The sequence below is a fragment of the Ornithorhynchus anatinus genome, chromosome 12 (genome assembly GCF_004115215.2).
Source record: "Ornithorhynchus anatinus isolate Pmale09 chromosome 12, mOrnAna1.pri.v4, whole genome shotgun sequence".
Lineage (NCBI taxonomy): Eukaryota > Metazoa > Chordata > Mammalia > Monotremata > Ornithorhynchidae > Ornithorhynchus > Ornithorhynchus anatinus.
Window position 1 is genome coordinate 16,240,796 of NC_041739.1, and position 19,295 is coordinate 16,260,090.

Here is a 19,295-nt window from a genome sequence, read left to right on the forward strand (position 1 = left end):
TCCTGCCCACCTTCCTAACCCCCAACCCTGCCACTTGGTCAAGACAACCCATCTGATACTGGCACGTGACACAGTAGAGTACTCTGCACCCAGCAAGCACCCAAAAACTGCTATTATTTGCAAAGAACAAGTGTTTCATAACTGCATATTGATAACACCACCTTCCATTTCCACACCCAACAAATATTCAATTGAAATGGTGCTTATTTTTTACTGCTAAAGATGCACGGTGTTCTATATGTATGTTGACATGTATATCTATCACTACAAATTTATATACATATTTTTAAAGGATGAACATTTCCCATTCACCTAGAATAAAAAGCGATTCCTTAGATTCCTCCCCCCCAAAACTTCTAGGCAAAACAGGAGGCAACTCTCCTTTCAATCCAGGGGCACCTGGAAAATGCCACAAGAAAACTGGACAGCGTCTTATGTTATATTTATTTATTTTCCAGCTTTGTACAAACTGGATGTAGGAGCATAAACATAATACATTTCTACCATTTTCAACAAAAATATAACCAATATGTACAATTATTTTATTAAAAATACAAAAGGGATACAGACTCCACCAATGTCTTTCTAAAAGACATACAGGTACAAGTAGTATCAAAAGTATGAGGAAATCACCAGTTAATTGTACATTCTGCACTTGACATCACAGAGCGAACTGAGACTAGCAGTCCTATGTTCTACAATTACTTACTGCTTATATAACATTTGTGCAACTTGTGATCGAGCTAGGTTTCTGTCTTTCTATACGCACATGAGGTCGAGAGCCTATATAATAAAACTGGCAAATAATGCATATTACGTGTAAAATTACAAATGCATAATTGAACAATATGATATATAAGCAAGTAGACAAAAGCCATGATTACGGGAGAATAATTAAATAAAGCACTGACATTGTTTGATACAGTGAAAAAACACTGCAATTTGAGTTTTAAAAGTTGAAGCTATTCATGTTTACCTACTGATCAATATGATCAGCTGAGTTTAATGGAGCAAAAATCCAAGACCAGCAGTTCCTCGCGTCTGAGTACTACTCGGATTGGCTGCCTTCACTTTTCCGGAGTCTGTGCAAAAACAACACAAAAATAGAGGGGAGGGGACATCTCAGTCATTACGGGGTTAATAGCAGCTGTGAGCAGGTGGTTTGCTACACGTCTGTCGGCCGGCCTTCTCTACACGTGCAGTGTCCACAAAGCCATTGATTGAACAGTTTCCTTCCTGTGAGTGTTTTGCGTTGCCACGTCTGGCTTCTCTAACCAGGTGACTTTACCTGTCATCGTTTAAAGGCTTGTTTACTCCCTAATGCCAAGTTGATAAAGGGGGACGGGGGGAGAGGAAACCACCCATAAAAAAGCAATCGCCGCAGCTGGCACGAGCTGGGGTTCCCCAGCTGCTCCGACTGCGATGCTATCCAGTTATCACTCTTCTGTTAAAATAACCGATAATGGGAAAAAAAAAAAAAATCAGGAGTCTAACTTCAAGATGGGGTTCTCCGGCGGGAACAGGCCGTGGGGCCGGGGGAACGCTCTTTCGCACTCCGGCAAGGATGCTGAAATTCCCACTCCCCTCCCCGGCCAAAGGCACAGCTCTGCGGAGTCGTGGCCAGTCCGACTGGACCTCAGCGAGTGGCGGGTGGTCCGTCCTTCCAAGCGTTCTCTGGGTGAAGCTGGAAGGTCCAACATAGGTGACGTCTTCGTGCCGGACCTCCTGGGGTCTCCGACTCAGCCCCGCCCCGCCTGGGGTTTTTAGAAACCCAGACCGGCAACCCTACTTAAAGGTACGAAATAATACTGTAGTTATGTAAATAGAACATTTACTCTCTCCACACATTTAGAATCGTAACCAAAATGCACTGTAAACAAGCAAACGAGCACTGTACTCAAAGGATTTCATTGCATTTCTTTCTTTCCTTGGCTAAGGGCCCAAAGGAGTTTGATAGCTAGCTTATCTCATTATCCCAATGAGACCAAGTGCTAGGTCATGATTAAAATCTAAAAAGGAAGATTAAAAAACCCTTCCAGGTATTGAGAAGTGCAACCGGAGTGAATCATTTTTGATGGGATGATCTTGGAATTTGGAATGATACCGTGTGATGTGGCAGACAGCGACAGTGGTAGCTTAGAGATTGCTGCACTGTGCATTTCAAGCAACACAGTTTGAAAAGTGCCAGGGCAATTTCTTCACAGTATTTCACATGCAGGGGGAGGGAAGGAAGGGGGAGAAGAAGCCCCATGCTGCTTTAAGGCAGGGAAGGAGGCAATAGGTCCACCATCCTTTAAATAGAGTTCCAAGGCTCCTATATTAGGGACATCTTCTTGTGCTCTCCTCTAAGGTGGCTGGCTCACTCTGGATGCAGAAAAGCCCGATTCTTAGACAGCAGAGACTTGCTCATCTTCTGAAGAGGAAAGAGAATGAAAGAAAACAAAGTCACGACATGAAACTGGTTACCACACGGCAGAAAGCCGCTGCTCATATATGAAATCTCAAGTAGACCGTGCTTCATTAAGGCTTTGTCTCAAACAGGGCCCAGCTCATCAGAATTTTTCCGAGTGTTGCTGGGAAGTCAGAGTGGAGGACAGGAGACATTTCAGAAGGTTACGGTGCATTATCGCCAGACGTTGGTGAATCTCGTGCAAAGAAATGCTGTACTTTGCCAGAGTAGAAAGATCCTGTGAAGGCAAGTACTTAGAGAACATTTCTGTAGACAGGGCATGTTCTCTTTTTACCTTGAAGGTGTTCCTTCAATTCTGATGGAAACACGGTACAGATAAATGCTTAAGTAGTGGAAAAAAATTCCAGGTACAAATTCATTTATAAAAAAGACCTACTCTCTGTTTTCAATTTGAAGAACAAATTCATTTTTTAAAAAATGTAGAATTGCTATTTTCTATATCTCAGTAAAAACCCACATCAATGAACATGAAGTTTGATTTTTAGTAGCTTTTAAAGGAAAAGTATTTCATCAATACGTATATATTTCCTGTACAAATTCATTTGAATCAAAGAAATGACTGATATTAAACCATGGGACCAGTGATCCTAGTGATTCCCGAACACCCAAATGCCCAACATCCCAAGAGAAAAGAGTGTGGAAAGAACTCCTCCCCTCTTCAAAGCCCTACTGAGAGCTCACCTCCTCCAGGAGGCCTTCCCAGACTGAGCCCCCCTTTTCGCTCTGCTCCTCCTCCCCTCCCCATTCCTCCCTCTCCTGCCCTCTGCTCTTCCCCCTTCCCCTACCCTCAGCACTGTGCATATTTGTACATATTATTTATTACCCTATTTATTTTGTTAATGATGTGTATATCTCTATGATTCTATTTCCTTCCTCACCTCCGCCAAACTGATTCTCTTCCCCTCTTCAAAACCCTACTTAAAACTCACCTCCTCCAAGAGGCCTTCCCAGACTGAGCTCCTCTTCTCCCTCTACTCCCTCTACCACCCCCCCTTTACCTCTCCGCAGCTAAACCCTCTTTTTCTCCTTTTCCCTCTGCTCCTCCACCTCTCCCTTCCCCTCCCCACAGCACTGTACTCATCCGCTCAACTGTATATATTTCCGTTACCCTATTTATTTTGTTAATGAATTGTACATCGCCTTGATTCTATTTAGTTGCCATCGTTTCTACGAGATGTTCTTCCCCTTGACTCTATTTATTGCCATTGTTCTTGTCTGTCCGTCTCCCCCGATTAGACTGTAAGCCCGTCAAACGGCAGGGACTGTCTCTATCTGTTGCCGACTTGTTCATCCCAAGCGCTTAGTACAGTGCTCTGCACATAGTAAGCGCTCAATAAATACTGTTGAATGAATGAATATTTATCTTGATGATGTCTGCAATAGACTGCTTGTTTTGTTTTGCTTTGCTGTCCGTCTCCCCCGTTTAGACTGTGAGCCCATTATTGGGCAGGGATTGTCTCTATCTGTTGCCGAATTGCACACTCCAAGTGCTTAGTACAATGCTCTGCACACAGTAAGCACTCAATAAATACTATTGAATGAATGAATGAACTTATTCAGAACTGCGACAGGTGCCGTTCCAGTGAACATCAACAGCTTAAGAGCGTAAAGTGGAGTTACCGTCGTCCTCGGTGGAGAACCCTTGGGGCTGATAGTGAGCTAGCCGGGGGTCTGACTCGTTTGGTTTATGCCACTGAGGTTTGTTCACGGGCCGGCCGGCTGGCTGACTGGGAGGCTGCTGCTGCTGCTGCTGCCCGGGGGATGTCCCGGGACTTTCACACGTTCGGGCCACCATCCGAGACCTCTGCAGGGCTACGTTGTAGTCGGGAGGCTTTCTGACGGGATGGGCGTGCCCTTCTGGAAAGTCAGCGATGGGGATTCCGACGTAGCCCGGGGGTGTTGGGGGGGGCTCCCGATATCTGCCCTCTTTGCGTGCTGAGAAAACACAAAACCCCAAGGGGAGAGAGGAGTACGTTTGAATAATACTAACAATGAAAATGATAGTATTTATTAAGCGCTTAACCTGTGCTAAACACTATCCTAAATACATGGACAACTCCTGATTGCTCCTGTGGTGGATGAGTACTCAATAGCTCAAACTCCACATTTTCCTAGTGCTCGGTATCCTATCTTTTGGCAAAACCTCCCTGATGCCCCAAGAATGCAATACTACTTTTGTTTATGGTGGACAGGAGGAATGGAAGAGAAACAGCGTGGCTCAGTGGCAAGAGCACAGGCTTGGAAGTCAGAGGTCATGGGTTCTAATTCCGGCTTGGCCGCTTGTCAGCTGTATGACCTTGGAGAAGTCACTTAACTTCTCTGTGCCTCAGTTACTTCATCTGTAAAATGGGGATGAAGACTGTGAGCCAGCCTGATTACCTTTATCTACCCCAGCAATTAAAACAGTGCTTGGTGCATAGCATAGTAAGTACTTAAATACAATAATTATCATTATTATCATTATTATTATTATTATTATTATTATTATTATTATTATGTGGGACAGGCCTGTGTCAAGTTGGGCCAAATTCATGTCGCACATGGGGCCATTATAGAGATGAGGTAACTGAGGCACAGAGAAGATAGTTACCATATGAATATGAAAGCCGGTGACATAACAGTTGGTGCAGACTCTTTGTCTGAGCTATTGGCCAAACAGTATGTGATTCTGAAAGTAGATAGCCACTACTTCATTCTAGTTATTCCTCTCTGATGCTGATTTTGTGCTATTTTATAAATATCAACCTTTTGCATCTAAAAGGAAAGCTGCCTCAGATGAACAAAGGACTGAGAGAAGAATAAAGGAGATTCAGCAGGTATTCCCAGGTTGCAAAAAGGTACCTGATTGGGGAAGAGAAAGCAAAATCTTTCACATCCGAATGGTCCATAGTCAATTTTAAGTTCCAGTAGTGTCTAAAATGTATGCATCGACTAGTGTGGAGATTCTGTCCTTTAAGATAGGCATGGTTATGCATGAATACCTGCTTCACCTCTACCCAGCCAAGCTACCCCTGCCCAAAACTCCAACATATCTTCTACTAAGAAGAAAAATCATATTGCAGTGTTCTGTAGAAGAATGATTTTAAAGTTCCTGATAATATAAATTTCTATGTGCTAAATGTTATTCTGATGGATAAAGAGACAATTAAGGAAATCAAAGCAAACGGTAACAGGGGAACAAAAAAAAAATCCTACGGCCATAGGTCTGTTATTCCAATTTGTCCCAGTTACTGCTTTTTTTGTCCCTTGAATTCTTGAAGACGCGACGACATTTCAAAATATTGATCTGTGGGACTTCATTTGCTATAGGTAATCAGAAGTACTTATCTACAAAGTATATACTAAAAATTACATTAGAGTCTGTCTCCTCCTCCAGACCATAAACTTGTTTTGGGCAGGAACGTGTCTACCAACTATGTTGAACTGTACTCTTCCAAGCACTTAATCTAGTGCTCTGCACATAGTAAGAACTCAATAAATACCACCGATGATGACCCGATTAAAAAAACCTCCAGTTAGCATTCATTTTCTTTCCAAAACAGATCGCACACAAGGAAAATGCATCACAGACTGGAAATGAAAACTGAACTTACCAATATGCCCCTTTGCAGTACTCGATGTCACAGATATGTGCGCTGGCATGGGAACGGGCTTTGTCTCCTCCGTAGTTACAGACGTTATGCTACTGGTTTCTGCTTCGAGGGAAACATCCTTTCCTCCCCTCCGCTTTATGGTACCTGTATCCCCTTCTGAGTCTTCTCCCCAGTAGCCAATCGAGGATGCCCAACTTGCTCTAGACTGTGCTTGTTCCAGGCTGTCACGACCTTGGCTCTGCCTGCCATACTTTGTGCCATGATCAGGAAATATAACCTGGTCCATATGCGGGCCCGAGGCCCACAGAGCTGCCCCATCTCCCGAACTGTCAAAGTGAGTGTGTCCGAAAGGCAGGGTTTCCCAGCTTCTCTGGTGCTGTATAGTTTGTATGTTGTCATGAGAACCACTCGAGCAAGAAGTCCAGCTCCCCCGGCCACTATCTGCTGCATCCAGGGAAGCGCGGTCGCCCTGGTCCTGAGAAAACTCCTCTGCGCTCGGGGAAGAAATCACCGTGGCCCCTGTGTACAAGCTTCGATTCTCAGGCATTGCTGCGTAGGACCTAAACGTGCACAAGTAGCAAGGAAAGGAAAGGAGAATTATTAGAAGGGGGACCAGTCGCTTTCATCCACATGGAATCATCCTTCATTATTTAATAATGATCCTTCCTCAGAAAAAACAAAGCTACAGATGAGGTCCTTGCACTCTATTGGAGAAGCAGCGTGGCTCAGTGGAAAGAGCACGGGCTTTGGAGTCAGGGCTCATGAGTTCGAATCCCAGCTCTGCCACTTGTCGGCTGTGTGACTGTGGGCGAGTCACTTAACTTCTCTGTGCCTCAGTTCCCTCATCTGTAAAATGGGGATTAAGACTGTGAGCCCCACGTGGGACAACCTGATTCCCCTATGTCTATCCCAGCGCTTAGAACAGTGCTTTGCACATAGTAAGCGCTTAACAAATACCAACATTATTATTATTATTATTATTATTATTATTGTGGCCCATTTTCCCCCTCAGTGTATCTGTGTCACCAAATACACAAAATGATTGGGGCTGTCAACGTGGTCAGTCGTGATGCCAGAACTCAGTTCCATTAAGTTTGTTCGGAGGAGACACCCCAGCTGGTTTTGGAGTAGGTCTTAAAGGGGACTGAACTGGGTGGAAGAGACAGAGGTCATATGCAGTGTGTGAAAGAGCATCTAGAAGGTGTAATTAATTTTAAAGGGGGCAGGCAGAGAAAGGAATATCATGAGATACAAAGAAAGTGCTTTGGATTTTTTTGAATTTCAAACTAAAGCCTCCTACCCTAAGCTGTACTGATCTGGTTCGATCATGGTTCGCCTCTCAATTCTTCCCACACCGAGATTCGTCTCCACAATGCTGACGGAATGCCTCTGCCTCCTCTCATCATGGAGTGAGACTGGCATCGAGTCGAATGAAGAATTACTGACAATGCTGGACCGGGAAGAAATTTCGCTGTGACCAGAATCTGAAAAATTATCCACAGTGCCACTGGGAGCCAAAGTATAACCTGCATAAGAACAGAGCCATACCAAACCAATCAGACTTCATAAACAGAGACCACAAAATGGAAAGCTAATTATAATATGCCAGCCAGGCGACCTGAAGCTATAAATGGTGAATCAAAGGCCCTTTGAGGTTTGTTGGAATTCCTCAAGGAAGGCTTCAAGGAGAGAAAAGATGACTAGTCAGGATTGAAGCCGGATACTTTCACCTGAGCTCTGTCAACCACTTGCCAAAAGCACCTGTATATGATAACCAGGTCCCATTAATAAATGATATTTACCGAGTGCTTTCAGTGTGCAAAGCACCACCTGCCCCAGAGAGCTGCAGTCAAAAACCACTGAGTAATGAGGGCAAAGTACTAGGCTTATTACAAATTAACAGTATGTAAAGCAAGTATACTGCAGATATTTGGCAAAATGTTGAAATATAGTTGCAAATCGAATAAAAATGATCACAATTTCCAAAAGCTCATATATTTCCTGACACCATCTTCAGTGCATAAGAACTCCTTATGTAGATTTGTTTTAAATCCTGTCACAAGAAGAACGGTATATGAAGCACAAGTACACGATGCCTTCACTGAATCAAAGTTCTAAATTTTGTTCCCAAATCCATTTTTTTTTTAATGGAAAAGAGGGCTGGAAAATGTAGCCCTAAATTAATCCAGTGGGTGAAAGATTTACTCTTGTAGTTGGCTGAAGAGAAAATACCACTAAAAAACTGTCCCATCAGTTCTTGGATGCTCTGACAAAGAAGAGCAATTCTGTTTAAAACCACCTTAATATCTGTTTCCTTTTGGAAACAGCATTTCCCAGTGTGTTCTTTAAACAGAGGCTCCTGATTTCTTTTTCAAAAAATGCACAGGTCTTGATAAAACTTCTGAAGGCCATCTGACAAAACTGTTCTGAAATTCTATGCCACACGTTCCATTTTGGGGGCCATTTTCTCATATTTTTCCCCTCCTACACCCTAGCATCAAAGACTCACTCGAGCTTTTGACATTTGAAGGAACTCCCCCGTTCTCTTCAAACACTTGACTATCCACCTCCAAGTTGCTCCCCATCCCTCTTTTGGATCTATAAACCCCACCTATCCCATAGGTCCGTGGAGCATTGTTATTCTTGTTACTGTTCTCACTTCCAAGAGAAGAGGAGGAACTGGTTAGGTCCGACTGTCTGGAGCCATAAGATCTCAGCTGATTGCCACTTCCACCTAACAACAGGATGAGAAGAGAGTTTAGATATCCCTTTGACAGAGAGTATAGAGAGTGATACCCCCATAAAATGCACACACACAAAAACACACTTCAATTTCAACAGGAAAGGGCAATTTGCTGTGTGCTACTGTTCTACTGAAATCCATAATCCATCAAGCTCCATCACAGGCACCAGCTCTTATTATGCAGAGCTGATCTTTTGGGGAGAGATCCTACGGACATTATAAATTGCTACCCACGGGGCTTTAAAAAGGAGTAGGAGAGAAAGTGACCTTAAGGTTACTCGCTATTCTCTTCTGAGAAAAACACCTCAGGTTTCTTTTTATCATCTATTTTTAAAAATCAAGACCTGTGCTAGAGCAGTGAAAAAGATAAATCAGCGAGCTCTCAGAGTTTCTTATGGATTTTAAGCACTTGTCTAAAACTGAAATTTTGTATAACCAATCTAAGTTAGTACATTTTCTAATTAGAAAAAAACATGTTTACATAATACATACTAAGGGCAATCCTAAAGCTGTTTTGGGAAACGATTAAACATTATTTCTGAAGTTTCATTTCTGCAAAATCATTTATGAAATAAAGCCTGTGAAATAGTAAAGTCAAGTTCTTCAAAATGAATGATCCTACCTAGAAAAAAGGAAAATATGCTTAAATACCTATAAGTCTCAAAAATCTGTTCCATATAAAAATGAAACATGGAATATTCCTTATTAACAGAGGTAGGGTTTTATAAATACGTCAGCCAGAGTCATGGAACAGAACACCTTATCTTCCCACCCAAACCTGGACTTTCCCATATCTATAGACAGCACCTCCATCCTTCCTTCTCAAAAGCCCATAACTTTGGCATTATCCTTGACTTATCCATCTCGTTCAACACACGTATTCAATCTATCCACTAAATCCTGTCGGTTCAACCTCCACAATTTCGCTAAAATCCACCCTTATCTCCATTTAAACCACTATCACATTAATCCAAGCATTTATTCTATCCCGTCCTGATTATTGTAACAGCCTCCTTGCTGACCTCCCTGCTTCCTGTCTCTCCCAACTCCAGTCCATACTTCACTCTGCTGTCCAGATCATTCTTCTACAAAGATATTCAGTCCATGTTTCCTCACTCCTCAAGAACCTCCAGTGGCTTCCCATCCTTCTCTGCATCAAACAGAAACTCCTTACCAATGGCCCTAAAGCATTCAATCACCTTGCCCCCTCTTACTTTATCTCACCGCTATCCTACTGCAACTACATCCACACAATTTGCTCCCCTAATGCCACACTACTCACCGTACCTCAATCTAATCTATCTTGTTGCCAACCTCTCGACCACACCCTGCCTCTGGCCTGGAATGCCCTAAGGCCTGCCCTCTTCATATTTGACAATCACTCTCTCCACCTTCAAAGCCTTGCTGGACGTACATATCCACCAAGAGGACTTCCCTGACCAAGACCTCATTTCCTCATCTCCCACTCCCTTCCGTGTTGTCCTCGCTGTTGGATTTGCTCCCTTGATTTACCCCTCCCTCAGCTCCACAGCACTAGGGCACATAGCCATAATATATTTATTTATATCAATGTCTATCACCCCTTCTAGACTTTAAACTTGTGGTGGGCAAAGAACATGTCTGTTCAATACAACTGTTACACTGTACTCTCCCAAGTGCTCAGTATTTTGCACACAAGTACTCAGTAAAAACAATCAATCGATTGATTGATTGATTGAGAGAGACAGTTTTACCTTTCCTTGGAGAACTCTGGGGGGATGTTGGAGGAGAAGATAGTTGTGAAGATGCATTTGATATTGTGTCCTCTGCTTGTTTCTTGTGACGTTCCAAGCTTCCTTCTTCAGACAAAGAAAGTATTTTCTTTAGGGCTTGAGGAGAATTAATACCTATAAAACCAGAAAAAGAACTCTGAATTAGAATGAAGATAAACATGTATAGGAAGACTTGATAGACATTTAATTATAGATCCCTTACTCTGCTTCTGGGCAAGCTAAACAAGGAAAAATAATGATGATGATGACAATAATAATAATGTGTTACACATTTATGATGTGCCAAGTTCCGTACTTCAGTTCTGTATAAGCAGATCAGACACCATTCTTGTCCCACATCCAATTTAGAGTGTAAGCAGGAGGAAGAACAGTTATTTTATCCCCATTTTACAGATGAGGGTACTGAGGCAAAGAGAAATCAAGTGATTTGGCTGAAGTCACACTGCAGGAAAGTAGCAGAGCTGAGATTAGAAACTAAGTCCTCTGACACGTAGGGAACCAGCTGAAAAAATCCCAATAAAAGTGATGCAGATAACTGACATCTCACATAAGTGATTGCTGGGTTATAGTGATTCCTGCTTATGAATGTCCAGTACCTAAAATCAGTCTCTACCTGACTTCAGAAGACTTAAATAACCACAGGAGGTGAAAAACATCATGCTCACACAGCAACAATACTGAGCAACATATGCACTCCAGTAAATTACTGCTAGGTGCTCACTAAGGGATTTTACATTTTAAAAGGGAAGACATTTTTTGCAGTGTCCACAGAGTACTTTCAGAATCTCTCAGGAAAAGTCAAATGGAGCATTAACCCACTGGATATTCTCATTCTGTTAAGGAATGCAATTCATGGGAGAATCAAAGAATCACAGCAACATTTCTAACAATCTGTAAGATTCCTCTTCTTGCAAAAATCAACATTCAAATTGTGACATAAGAGAAATTTCCTGGAGATGAAGAAATAACTTCTATCACCTACCAAATGGTGGAAGATCTTTGACAGGTACTTTTTTACGGGAAGGATAAACAGACACAGCAGGAACCTGCAGGCCTTGGTTTACTTTATGCTGCTGCTGTTGCTGTTGTGCTTTTTGTTGGGTTCCTGCTCGTGGAGCCACTGGTGATGTGTCAGACTTGCCGGACTTCTTGTCCCCTGGATTCTTAGGTACTGTGGAATAAATGATTGAAAAAAGAGTCAGAAAGTGACTGGTTAGCCTCTCTCTATTGATGGGTAAAACGGAGATACCTGCATCAAGTAAAAATCAAAAAAGCTTTAACTACGGAGACAAACATTTCTGACCTAAACATAACTTCTAATTTGAAATTTGAATAACAGATTTTTATAAAGATTTTCCAACTAGAATAGTTTTGAAAAATGGAGTCTTTCCATGCCAAAGATGAGCTTGTTGTAGTTACGGAATGTGTCTGCTTACCTGTTATATTGTACTCTCCCAAGCACTTAGATAAGTGCTCTGCACACAGTAAGCGCTCAATAAATACGATTGATTGAAGGGAAGAATACATCTGGAAGAATATTATTTGGGCCAAAAAAATCCACAAATAGTCCATTTATTCTTCTACTGAATGAACTGTTTTAGTTTTTAATCCTCAGTTCATAAAAATGGATAAAGTTAAATTTTCATGCACAAAAAATGTACTTTTGCTATTCATATTGGTAAAATAATACAACATATAACAATCCAAAATAACACACTTGGCTTTCCTTTTTTTAAAAAGAAGACTGCACACCTCTGCAAATAGTGAACCTTAAAATACTTCAGGGAAAGTTTAAAAGACACTTCCATAAAGGTGAACTTTGTGCTCCTATAGCAGCATTTTTTCACTCATTCTCTTTTAATATCTCTAGGCACTAAAATTTTAGACCTGTAAAAGGCCAAGGAAAAGAAATATCACATTGGGCATGGTATTAACCAATATGAAGGGCTTCTGAAGTTTTTGGAAAAATCTGTAAAAACATGATAGTGAATAGTGAATACATGATAGTGTACCATTTGTGCTAAAAATGAGACAAGCTGTGTAAGATCCCAAAGACCAAATCTGAGGTAAATATAATCACCATTTAGGAGAAAATAATTAATGAAAGATACAAAGGACTGACTTGTAGAACAAAAAATAAACACATGTGACTATTTGACAAGGTATCAAAATTTCACACTTAACTTCTTAAAATCACGTTTCAAACAAATGAAATAACTCATTTTGACAGGCAGAATGATTTGAATGCACATTAGAAGGAGTTCTGATTCACTGTTCACTAAATAGCAGTAAGACATCTGCAAAGGACACACCTAATGGCAATGAATGGCAAAAGTTCAACACCCAGAAAATGATTATTCACCAGGACAGTGCATATTTCCAACCCATTCGACAAAGAAATAAAATGTACACGTCAGCAACACACAAGGTGCGATGATTCACTCCAGCCTACAATGTTTTATCAAAGAGAAGGGCTCACATGTATTGGTTGCTGGCTCGCATTGCAACGACAAAGTCTGGAGACTCTCCTCATCCATCTCCAGATCCAAATTGGAAAGGTACTGCTTTACTTTCCGTGCCATTTGGGCGTCTTCATAAAGCTTTTTGGCATTGAGGAAGGAACTGCGACGCACCCGCTTTTTGTGCCCACCGGTCTGGGCCACGTCTAGCACCGTGGCATTCGCGCTTCCCTGGCTGAGAGACCTGCAAAAAGAAAAGAAAGAGGAAAAGGGGATGCAGCTCACTGCAGAGAAACAGTCATTTTTTTAACATGAAACATGCCAAGGGCTGCATGAATGTGTCCATCTATGGTCAAAAGCTCACATGCCTCATTCCACTAAGTCAAACACTCTAACAGAGAAAAGTATAAGGACCAATAAAAACTTAAAAATAAATAGAACAACACTGACAGGTCGAAATGCCTGGGACCTATTTTGTTTCTGCTAAGCAATTCCCACTTCAATCAATACATCAAGCAGGGTTCTCACTTAAGCCAGCTAAAAATAATGTTGGGTCAAAAATCATGCAAGAAAACACAGTTACAGTGATTTAGGTTCACAGTTTTAAACTCTGAATTGCTTAAGATTTCTTTTCAGAAAATCTATCTGACAAACAGGAGTAGACCCAGTTACGTAAGTTTCAAAAATAGGTAACTGTACTGATCACATGCTACTTGGGGTTTTCTTATTCCAAAATTCAGACAGGATGAGTTTGTGTAAGTAACACGATCAATCAGTTAATAAGTACAACAGTCATGCAAACCTGGACACGTTTGAAAAACTATTGGAGCACGGGTTGTTAAGAATAAAAATGGAGACTAGCTTATAGAATGAAAACAGTACATTAGTTGAGCTGTAAACATTTTTAGTTTTAGCATCTGGGGTTCATTTCCCTTTGTTTGCACTCATTTCTTACATATCTGTGCAATGATCATTTCAGTGGGCAAATCTTCTAGCCCATCCACCCCATTTTGGACTGTCCTATTTGAAGGCATATGACAGTAAATGATCTCAATGTGCTCATGGGCATGCTTGCCCTATCTCTCCCCCAGATATTTGTCAATTATTGCACAGTTCTAATGTTTACGACCTCAAAAGCAAAAGCCCCCAATCGATTAAATCTGATGTCAGTATGTCATCTAATATTCTGCCACAGCAAGAGGGTTAACAAAAGAAAAAAAAATGCCAAAAGCAGCAGAAAATCAAGTAGCGGACAGGGCAGAATGGGAGGCAGAGTCACCAGCTACTTACCCCAAACTCCTCCATTTCTTCTTCCTGTAAGTGAGAGCCATGAAGATTGAAGCATGGGTTTAGAAAGAGACAGAGAAAGATCACAAGCTGAGAAAGAAGGGACCAGACTTCAAGACGAGCAGTACTAGAAGCCCACAAACATCAACAGCCTCAACAGCACGCAGCTTGATCTAAAAACATGTTTTCAGTTCAAGAGATAAGGGTGCTAACCAGTGATTGTGTGCAAAACCAGCACAGGCCTCAATTTAAACCAAAACATGAGTAATCCATGTAATTATGTGGATATATGAAAGGTGTAGTATATTCCTAAGTTTTTTTTAACTTCAACATATATGTTTCATAACAGTTGGAACTATAAGCGTTTCTTACAGTGCTCTGCACACAGTAAGTGCTTATTAAAATCTCATGTCCTCCAAGAGACCTTTTCTGACGAAGCCCTCGCTTCCCTTATTCCCCTTCCCTTCTGAGTTACCCTTGAACTTGGATTTGTACTCTTTTTTTCAGCCCACCCTCAGCTCCACAGCAACTCTGTCCATATCCGTAATTCATTTTAATGATTGTCTCCCAATCTTCCCTTCTAGACTGTAAGCTCCTTTTGGGCAGGGAACATGCCTACCAACTCTGGGGGTATTGTGCTCTCCCAAGTGCTTAATACAGTGCTTCGCACATAGTAACGACTCAAGAAATATGATACATTGATTGATTGATATTCAACCTAAACACAATTTTTGAACTGACAATAGCTGAGTCAACTAAAAGCTAATAGGAGAAGCCAAAAGCATCCTTCCTTTAACATAAGCTAAAAAAAAAACCCTACTTTTTATAGTGTTGGGTTTTTTTTAGTAGTAATCAATGCACTAAATTTACAATGACAAATAGCAGTAGTACATGGCTCATATTTAATTATCTAATTTTTGCTGGAACCATGCTAGTCATAATGCACAGGGTACATTAACAATCGTTCAAGCTCACTCTTCCTTTCCATAAAAAGAACTGCGTGTGCTGAAAGTGTGGGGCAACACAGGAAACTAAATATCCACACTTTCTGCATTTGATTTAGGCTTAAGGGATATCAAAAGTGTGAAAGATAACTAAAAATACTTAAAACTCAATTACTACTTATCAACTCAATACTGTTGAAGAGGAAACACTTACCTAGTCCTAAACATTAGAGCTGGATCCATGTTAACTGAACCCATGCGACCAACATGGCGAATTTCTTTTGCAATCATCCTCAGCTTTTCAAAATTGACCAAACCATCCACTTTTGAGTCATTTCCTACATTTGACAAAAAGAAAAGAACATTAGGATGGCAACTCCTCTTTGAGAGTAAATTAAGAGCTAGGAGAAGGAACTAAAAACATATTTTCCATGTACCTTCATGAAGGAATGTAAGATCTTTCTTGATAACAGGAAATAGTGGAATGATAGGTGGTTGCAGGTTTTGACTATTTAGGACATTACGATATTTCGCCATATTTCTAGATGGATCGAATAAGTCCTGCAGATCTTGGAAAAGCTTTTCATATTTGCTGGGAAGTTTTTCCCAAGTTGTTCGAAGTCTTGCTACAGGGGCCAGATTCAGTCCACTGGGAAAATAATTCAAAAACAAAATTCAAGAAACGCTCTATATGCCAATCACTAAAATATATTACAATAAAACATAAGAATAACAATAACATAACAATAAAACAATAATATTATGCAGAAATAAACACACTATGTCGATGTAGCCTGTAATACTAATAAAAATTGTGGTATTGTGGGCCAAGAACTAGGGTATCTAAAGATACTCAGGTCGGATCCAGTCCTTATCCCACATGGGGTTCACAGTCTAAGCAAGAGAGAGAACAAGCACTGAATCCCCATTTTACAGAAGAAGAAACAGAGGCACAGAGAAGTGAAATGACTTGCCCAAGGTCGCACAGTAGGCAAATGGCAGAGCTGGGATTAGAAACCAGGTCATCTGACTTCTGGCCCATGCTCTTTCCACTAGACCACACTTCATCCATTTGAGAATATCAGTGCAGATGTTATCAAGTTCCTTCATCGCATACTTCAATGCAGATCTACATCTTTGGCCTGCTATGGGAGAGATGAGGGAAGGAGGGGAAGGAGAGGGTATGGTGGCCACTCTGGTGTTTGTCTTCTCCTGAGTCAGGGTCACTCTCCCACAGGGCCTGCTCCATCTCTCCCTGACCTGGAGAACCCAGATGATGCAAGCAGGACTGGTATATACATATCTTTAAGTTATATATTATATATGAGAAGGAGCAGTGGAAAGAGTATGGGCCTGGGAGTCAGAGGACCTGGGTGCTAATCCTGGCTCCCACATCTGCCTGCTGTGTGAGCTCGGATAAGTCACTTAACATAGAGAGAGATAAGAGTGAGACAGACAGACAGACACACAATCTAGACTCGCCCAGGATGGAGCCATAAGAAGTTCTGGACCCTTTGGATCCTGAAAGGTCAGGCTGCAGAATCCTTGAAAGAGTCTGGAAACCACTGGACGGCAGGGCGACAACCTACCCAGTAGCTGTTTGCCAAAGGTGGATTTGGAAAGGAAAATCGGAACGGATGGATAGAATGACAGCTATGCAGGGGCACCCCATGCCTGGAAATCCAGCTGGCATGTAGTTTGTACAGAATCCCCACAAAAACTCAGTTCTAGGCCCAAAGGAGTGATAAGGCGATAGGTCACTAGGCAGTTGTCATCTCAGGAAGGAAAACATTTTTCCCACCAAAAATGGATGCTTTCCATAATAAACCCTTGTTTAAAATTGTTAATTATAAATTTCTGAAATTTAGTAAATATAAAATGACATACAAAGTCATTCTTCTTGGAAGATTTTTATAATGGAGTTCAATTGTGAGAGTTACTATTTTATGACATACCAAGAGAACCAAATGATTTTTTTTCCTTAAGCAATGAAGACTAGAAAATGAAGCTGAATTTTCTTTTAAAGGTTAAGCAGTTGATAATAAAAATAATCTGTAATTTTTTTTTCACCAAATTTGTGATTAAATATACCAGATTGCTAAAATCCTTCTTTTTCCTTACATTCTCCCATACTGAAACTAAATTCTTCAAAATTTCAAACCTGACAATGTTTTGCAAAGATTTGAGCATAAAGAACACAAAAGAATTACTCAACGATTCCACTCAATATCAATGCAACAGTACCTCTGCAGGACCTATTCTGATTTTGAATCTCTATTGCAGTTGATAATGACATTTATTCACTAATTCACTACAGCTGAAACCACTGCAAATTAAATCCCCTCCATCCTTTTACCTGATAATTGCAAACATTGAATTGAAATTCTTGCATTCCCTACAATGTAATGCTATTTTGATGAAATGCTTAATGATCTTCATCCTCTTCAGCTGGTTGGTCTCTCTCAGAATCTCAGATGCTACCCAAAAGGTTTCTTGGTTAATGACTTCTTCAAACTTTTTCAGATTTACGCAGCTGGTTTTCGATTTGAGTTTAAAGAGATCATCAATGTACTCTGTGGGTTCTATGTTGCGGAAGAGCTCAAAATTTCGCATGGAGAGTTGGGTAGCGACTTCAACCGTACTAAGCTGTAGCAGTGAAATTTGACTTTCTCTCAATAACTCCTGAGCATCTTCGTCTGAACACAGGGTTTCTGTTTCCATGTTGTTTTTCAGATAATACCTACAGAAACAATAAGCATTTAGGATCTTCATCCATCAGATCATCAAAGGGGAATTTTATTTTACATAATCCTCATTTCGTTCCTTTATCTCTGAAAGAGCATAACTATAGTCAGACTCCAGCAAGAAAGTCATCTTTAGGTTCTTATCACTAGTCTAAAAAGCCACTCTAAGTCAAAGTGGAAACACTTTAAATTTAATGTCCAAAATGCCCATGAAACAATTAGCAAATGATTTTCCCAGGTCACATACCTGCCACTTAGCTGTATTCTATCTGCTAATTTGGAAAGTTGATCTGGAAGCCGCCTTTGTTTGATGACTCCCTCTGGAGTGACAGAAACCTCACATAAAGAATATTGATCAGGTGTGGCAGTCACTGCAAACTCCCTGATAGCCTGAATGACTACTTCCTTTGCTGTTGTATCCTTACTGATCATAATGTACCGGCTCTGCTGATCTGCTTTAAAAACTCTTAAAACTTGGTCTGGCAGATCTAGAGGAAAAAAAAACCACTCGCGTAAGTTAAACAATTTGGTACATAAAGTGATGTTCAAAAGTAAACCAAATGTTATTTAGGTGCATTTGAACAGTTACATCTCATTCAGGGGACTAAATTTTGGTCTTTCTTCAGCCAAATTTCCCTTCAATCAAAAATCCCCCATCTATTCCACATATTGACCAGAAACACATATAAATGGTGGGGGACTATTTTGCTGAGAATAGTCTTTAAACTTTCAAGGCATGTGTTTTAGAACTGGAATCAAGTTGCTCAGTTGGAGTAGAGAAACTGAAGACGAATTCTTCTTATTATACAGGAGGAATGATATTACACTAAATTTTTGTCTCCCATCTAAGGACTCTTTGAAAATTCAAATCTAACAGATTATTTAATAATACTATTACCAAACACATTGAGGTTAATCAATCTAAAATGAGAAACACTCAAATTCGGTTGGCGTGAAAGTTCTATCAGTCATTGAACATCTATCTTCACTTTCCTGAATAATCTGATGAGCTTTATGCAAGCAAATAGCTGGGAATAATATAAGGACAAATCAAAGAAGCTTAAGAGTCTATATTGCCAAACTGTTCACCCAGAACAACAATAAAATAATAGAAAGGTTGGTGTCTGAGTGTTAGCTTTCCTAGCCTGAATGAACTTGAATTGTCCATTTAAAAATCTTAAGATCTATGTATCTACAGGAGTTGGAATGGCAAAGAGTGGGCGGGGGAGGGAGAGTTAGGGGAAGAGGGGTTTTAGTCCTTAATTCACTTTCTAAAAAAAGGG

General features: G+C 40.8%; 1 protein-coding gene across 12 annotated transcripts in view; it reads right to left on the reverse strand.

The window, feature by feature from the left end:
- Window positions 1-432: 432 nt before the first annotated feature.
- Window positions 433-19,295, reverse strand: part of RAPGEF2 (Rap guanine nucleotide exchange factor 2) — a 141,707-nt gene continuing 122,844 nt past the window's right edge. For 5 of the 12 annotated variants that reach the window (XM_016228568.3, XM_016228572.3, XM_016228573.3 and 2 more), the window contains 13 exons: window positions 18,260-18,500; window positions 17,625-18,008; window positions 15,706-15,917; window positions 15,483-15,606; window positions 14,328-14,351; window positions 13,058-13,281; window positions 11,561-11,749; window positions 10,540-10,692; window positions 8,675-8,797; window positions 7,364-7,589; window positions 6,064-6,623; window positions 4,091-4,405; window positions 2,388-2,413 (listed from right to left, as the gene is read on the reverse strand). In XM_016228568.3, coding sequence (XP_016084054.2) covers window positions 2,388-2,413; window positions 4,091-4,405; window positions 6,064-6,623; window positions 7,364-7,589; window positions 8,675-8,797; window positions 10,540-10,692; window positions 11,561-11,749; window positions 13,058-13,281; window positions 14,328-14,351; window positions 15,483-15,606; window positions 15,706-15,917; window positions 17,625-18,008; window positions 18,260-18,500 — 2,801 coding nt within the window. Of the gene's footprint in view, window positions 2,414-4,090; window positions 4,406-6,063; window positions 6,624-7,363; window positions 7,590-8,674; window positions 8,798-10,539; window positions 10,693-11,560; window positions 11,750-13,057; window positions 13,282-14,327; window positions 14,352-15,482; window positions 15,607-15,705; window positions 15,918-17,624; window positions 18,009-18,259; window positions 18,501-19,295 lie in introns of all 12 variants that reach the window. The other 7 variants (XM_016228574.3, XM_029076568.1, XM_016228570.3 and 4 more) reach the window with 6 other exon arrangements.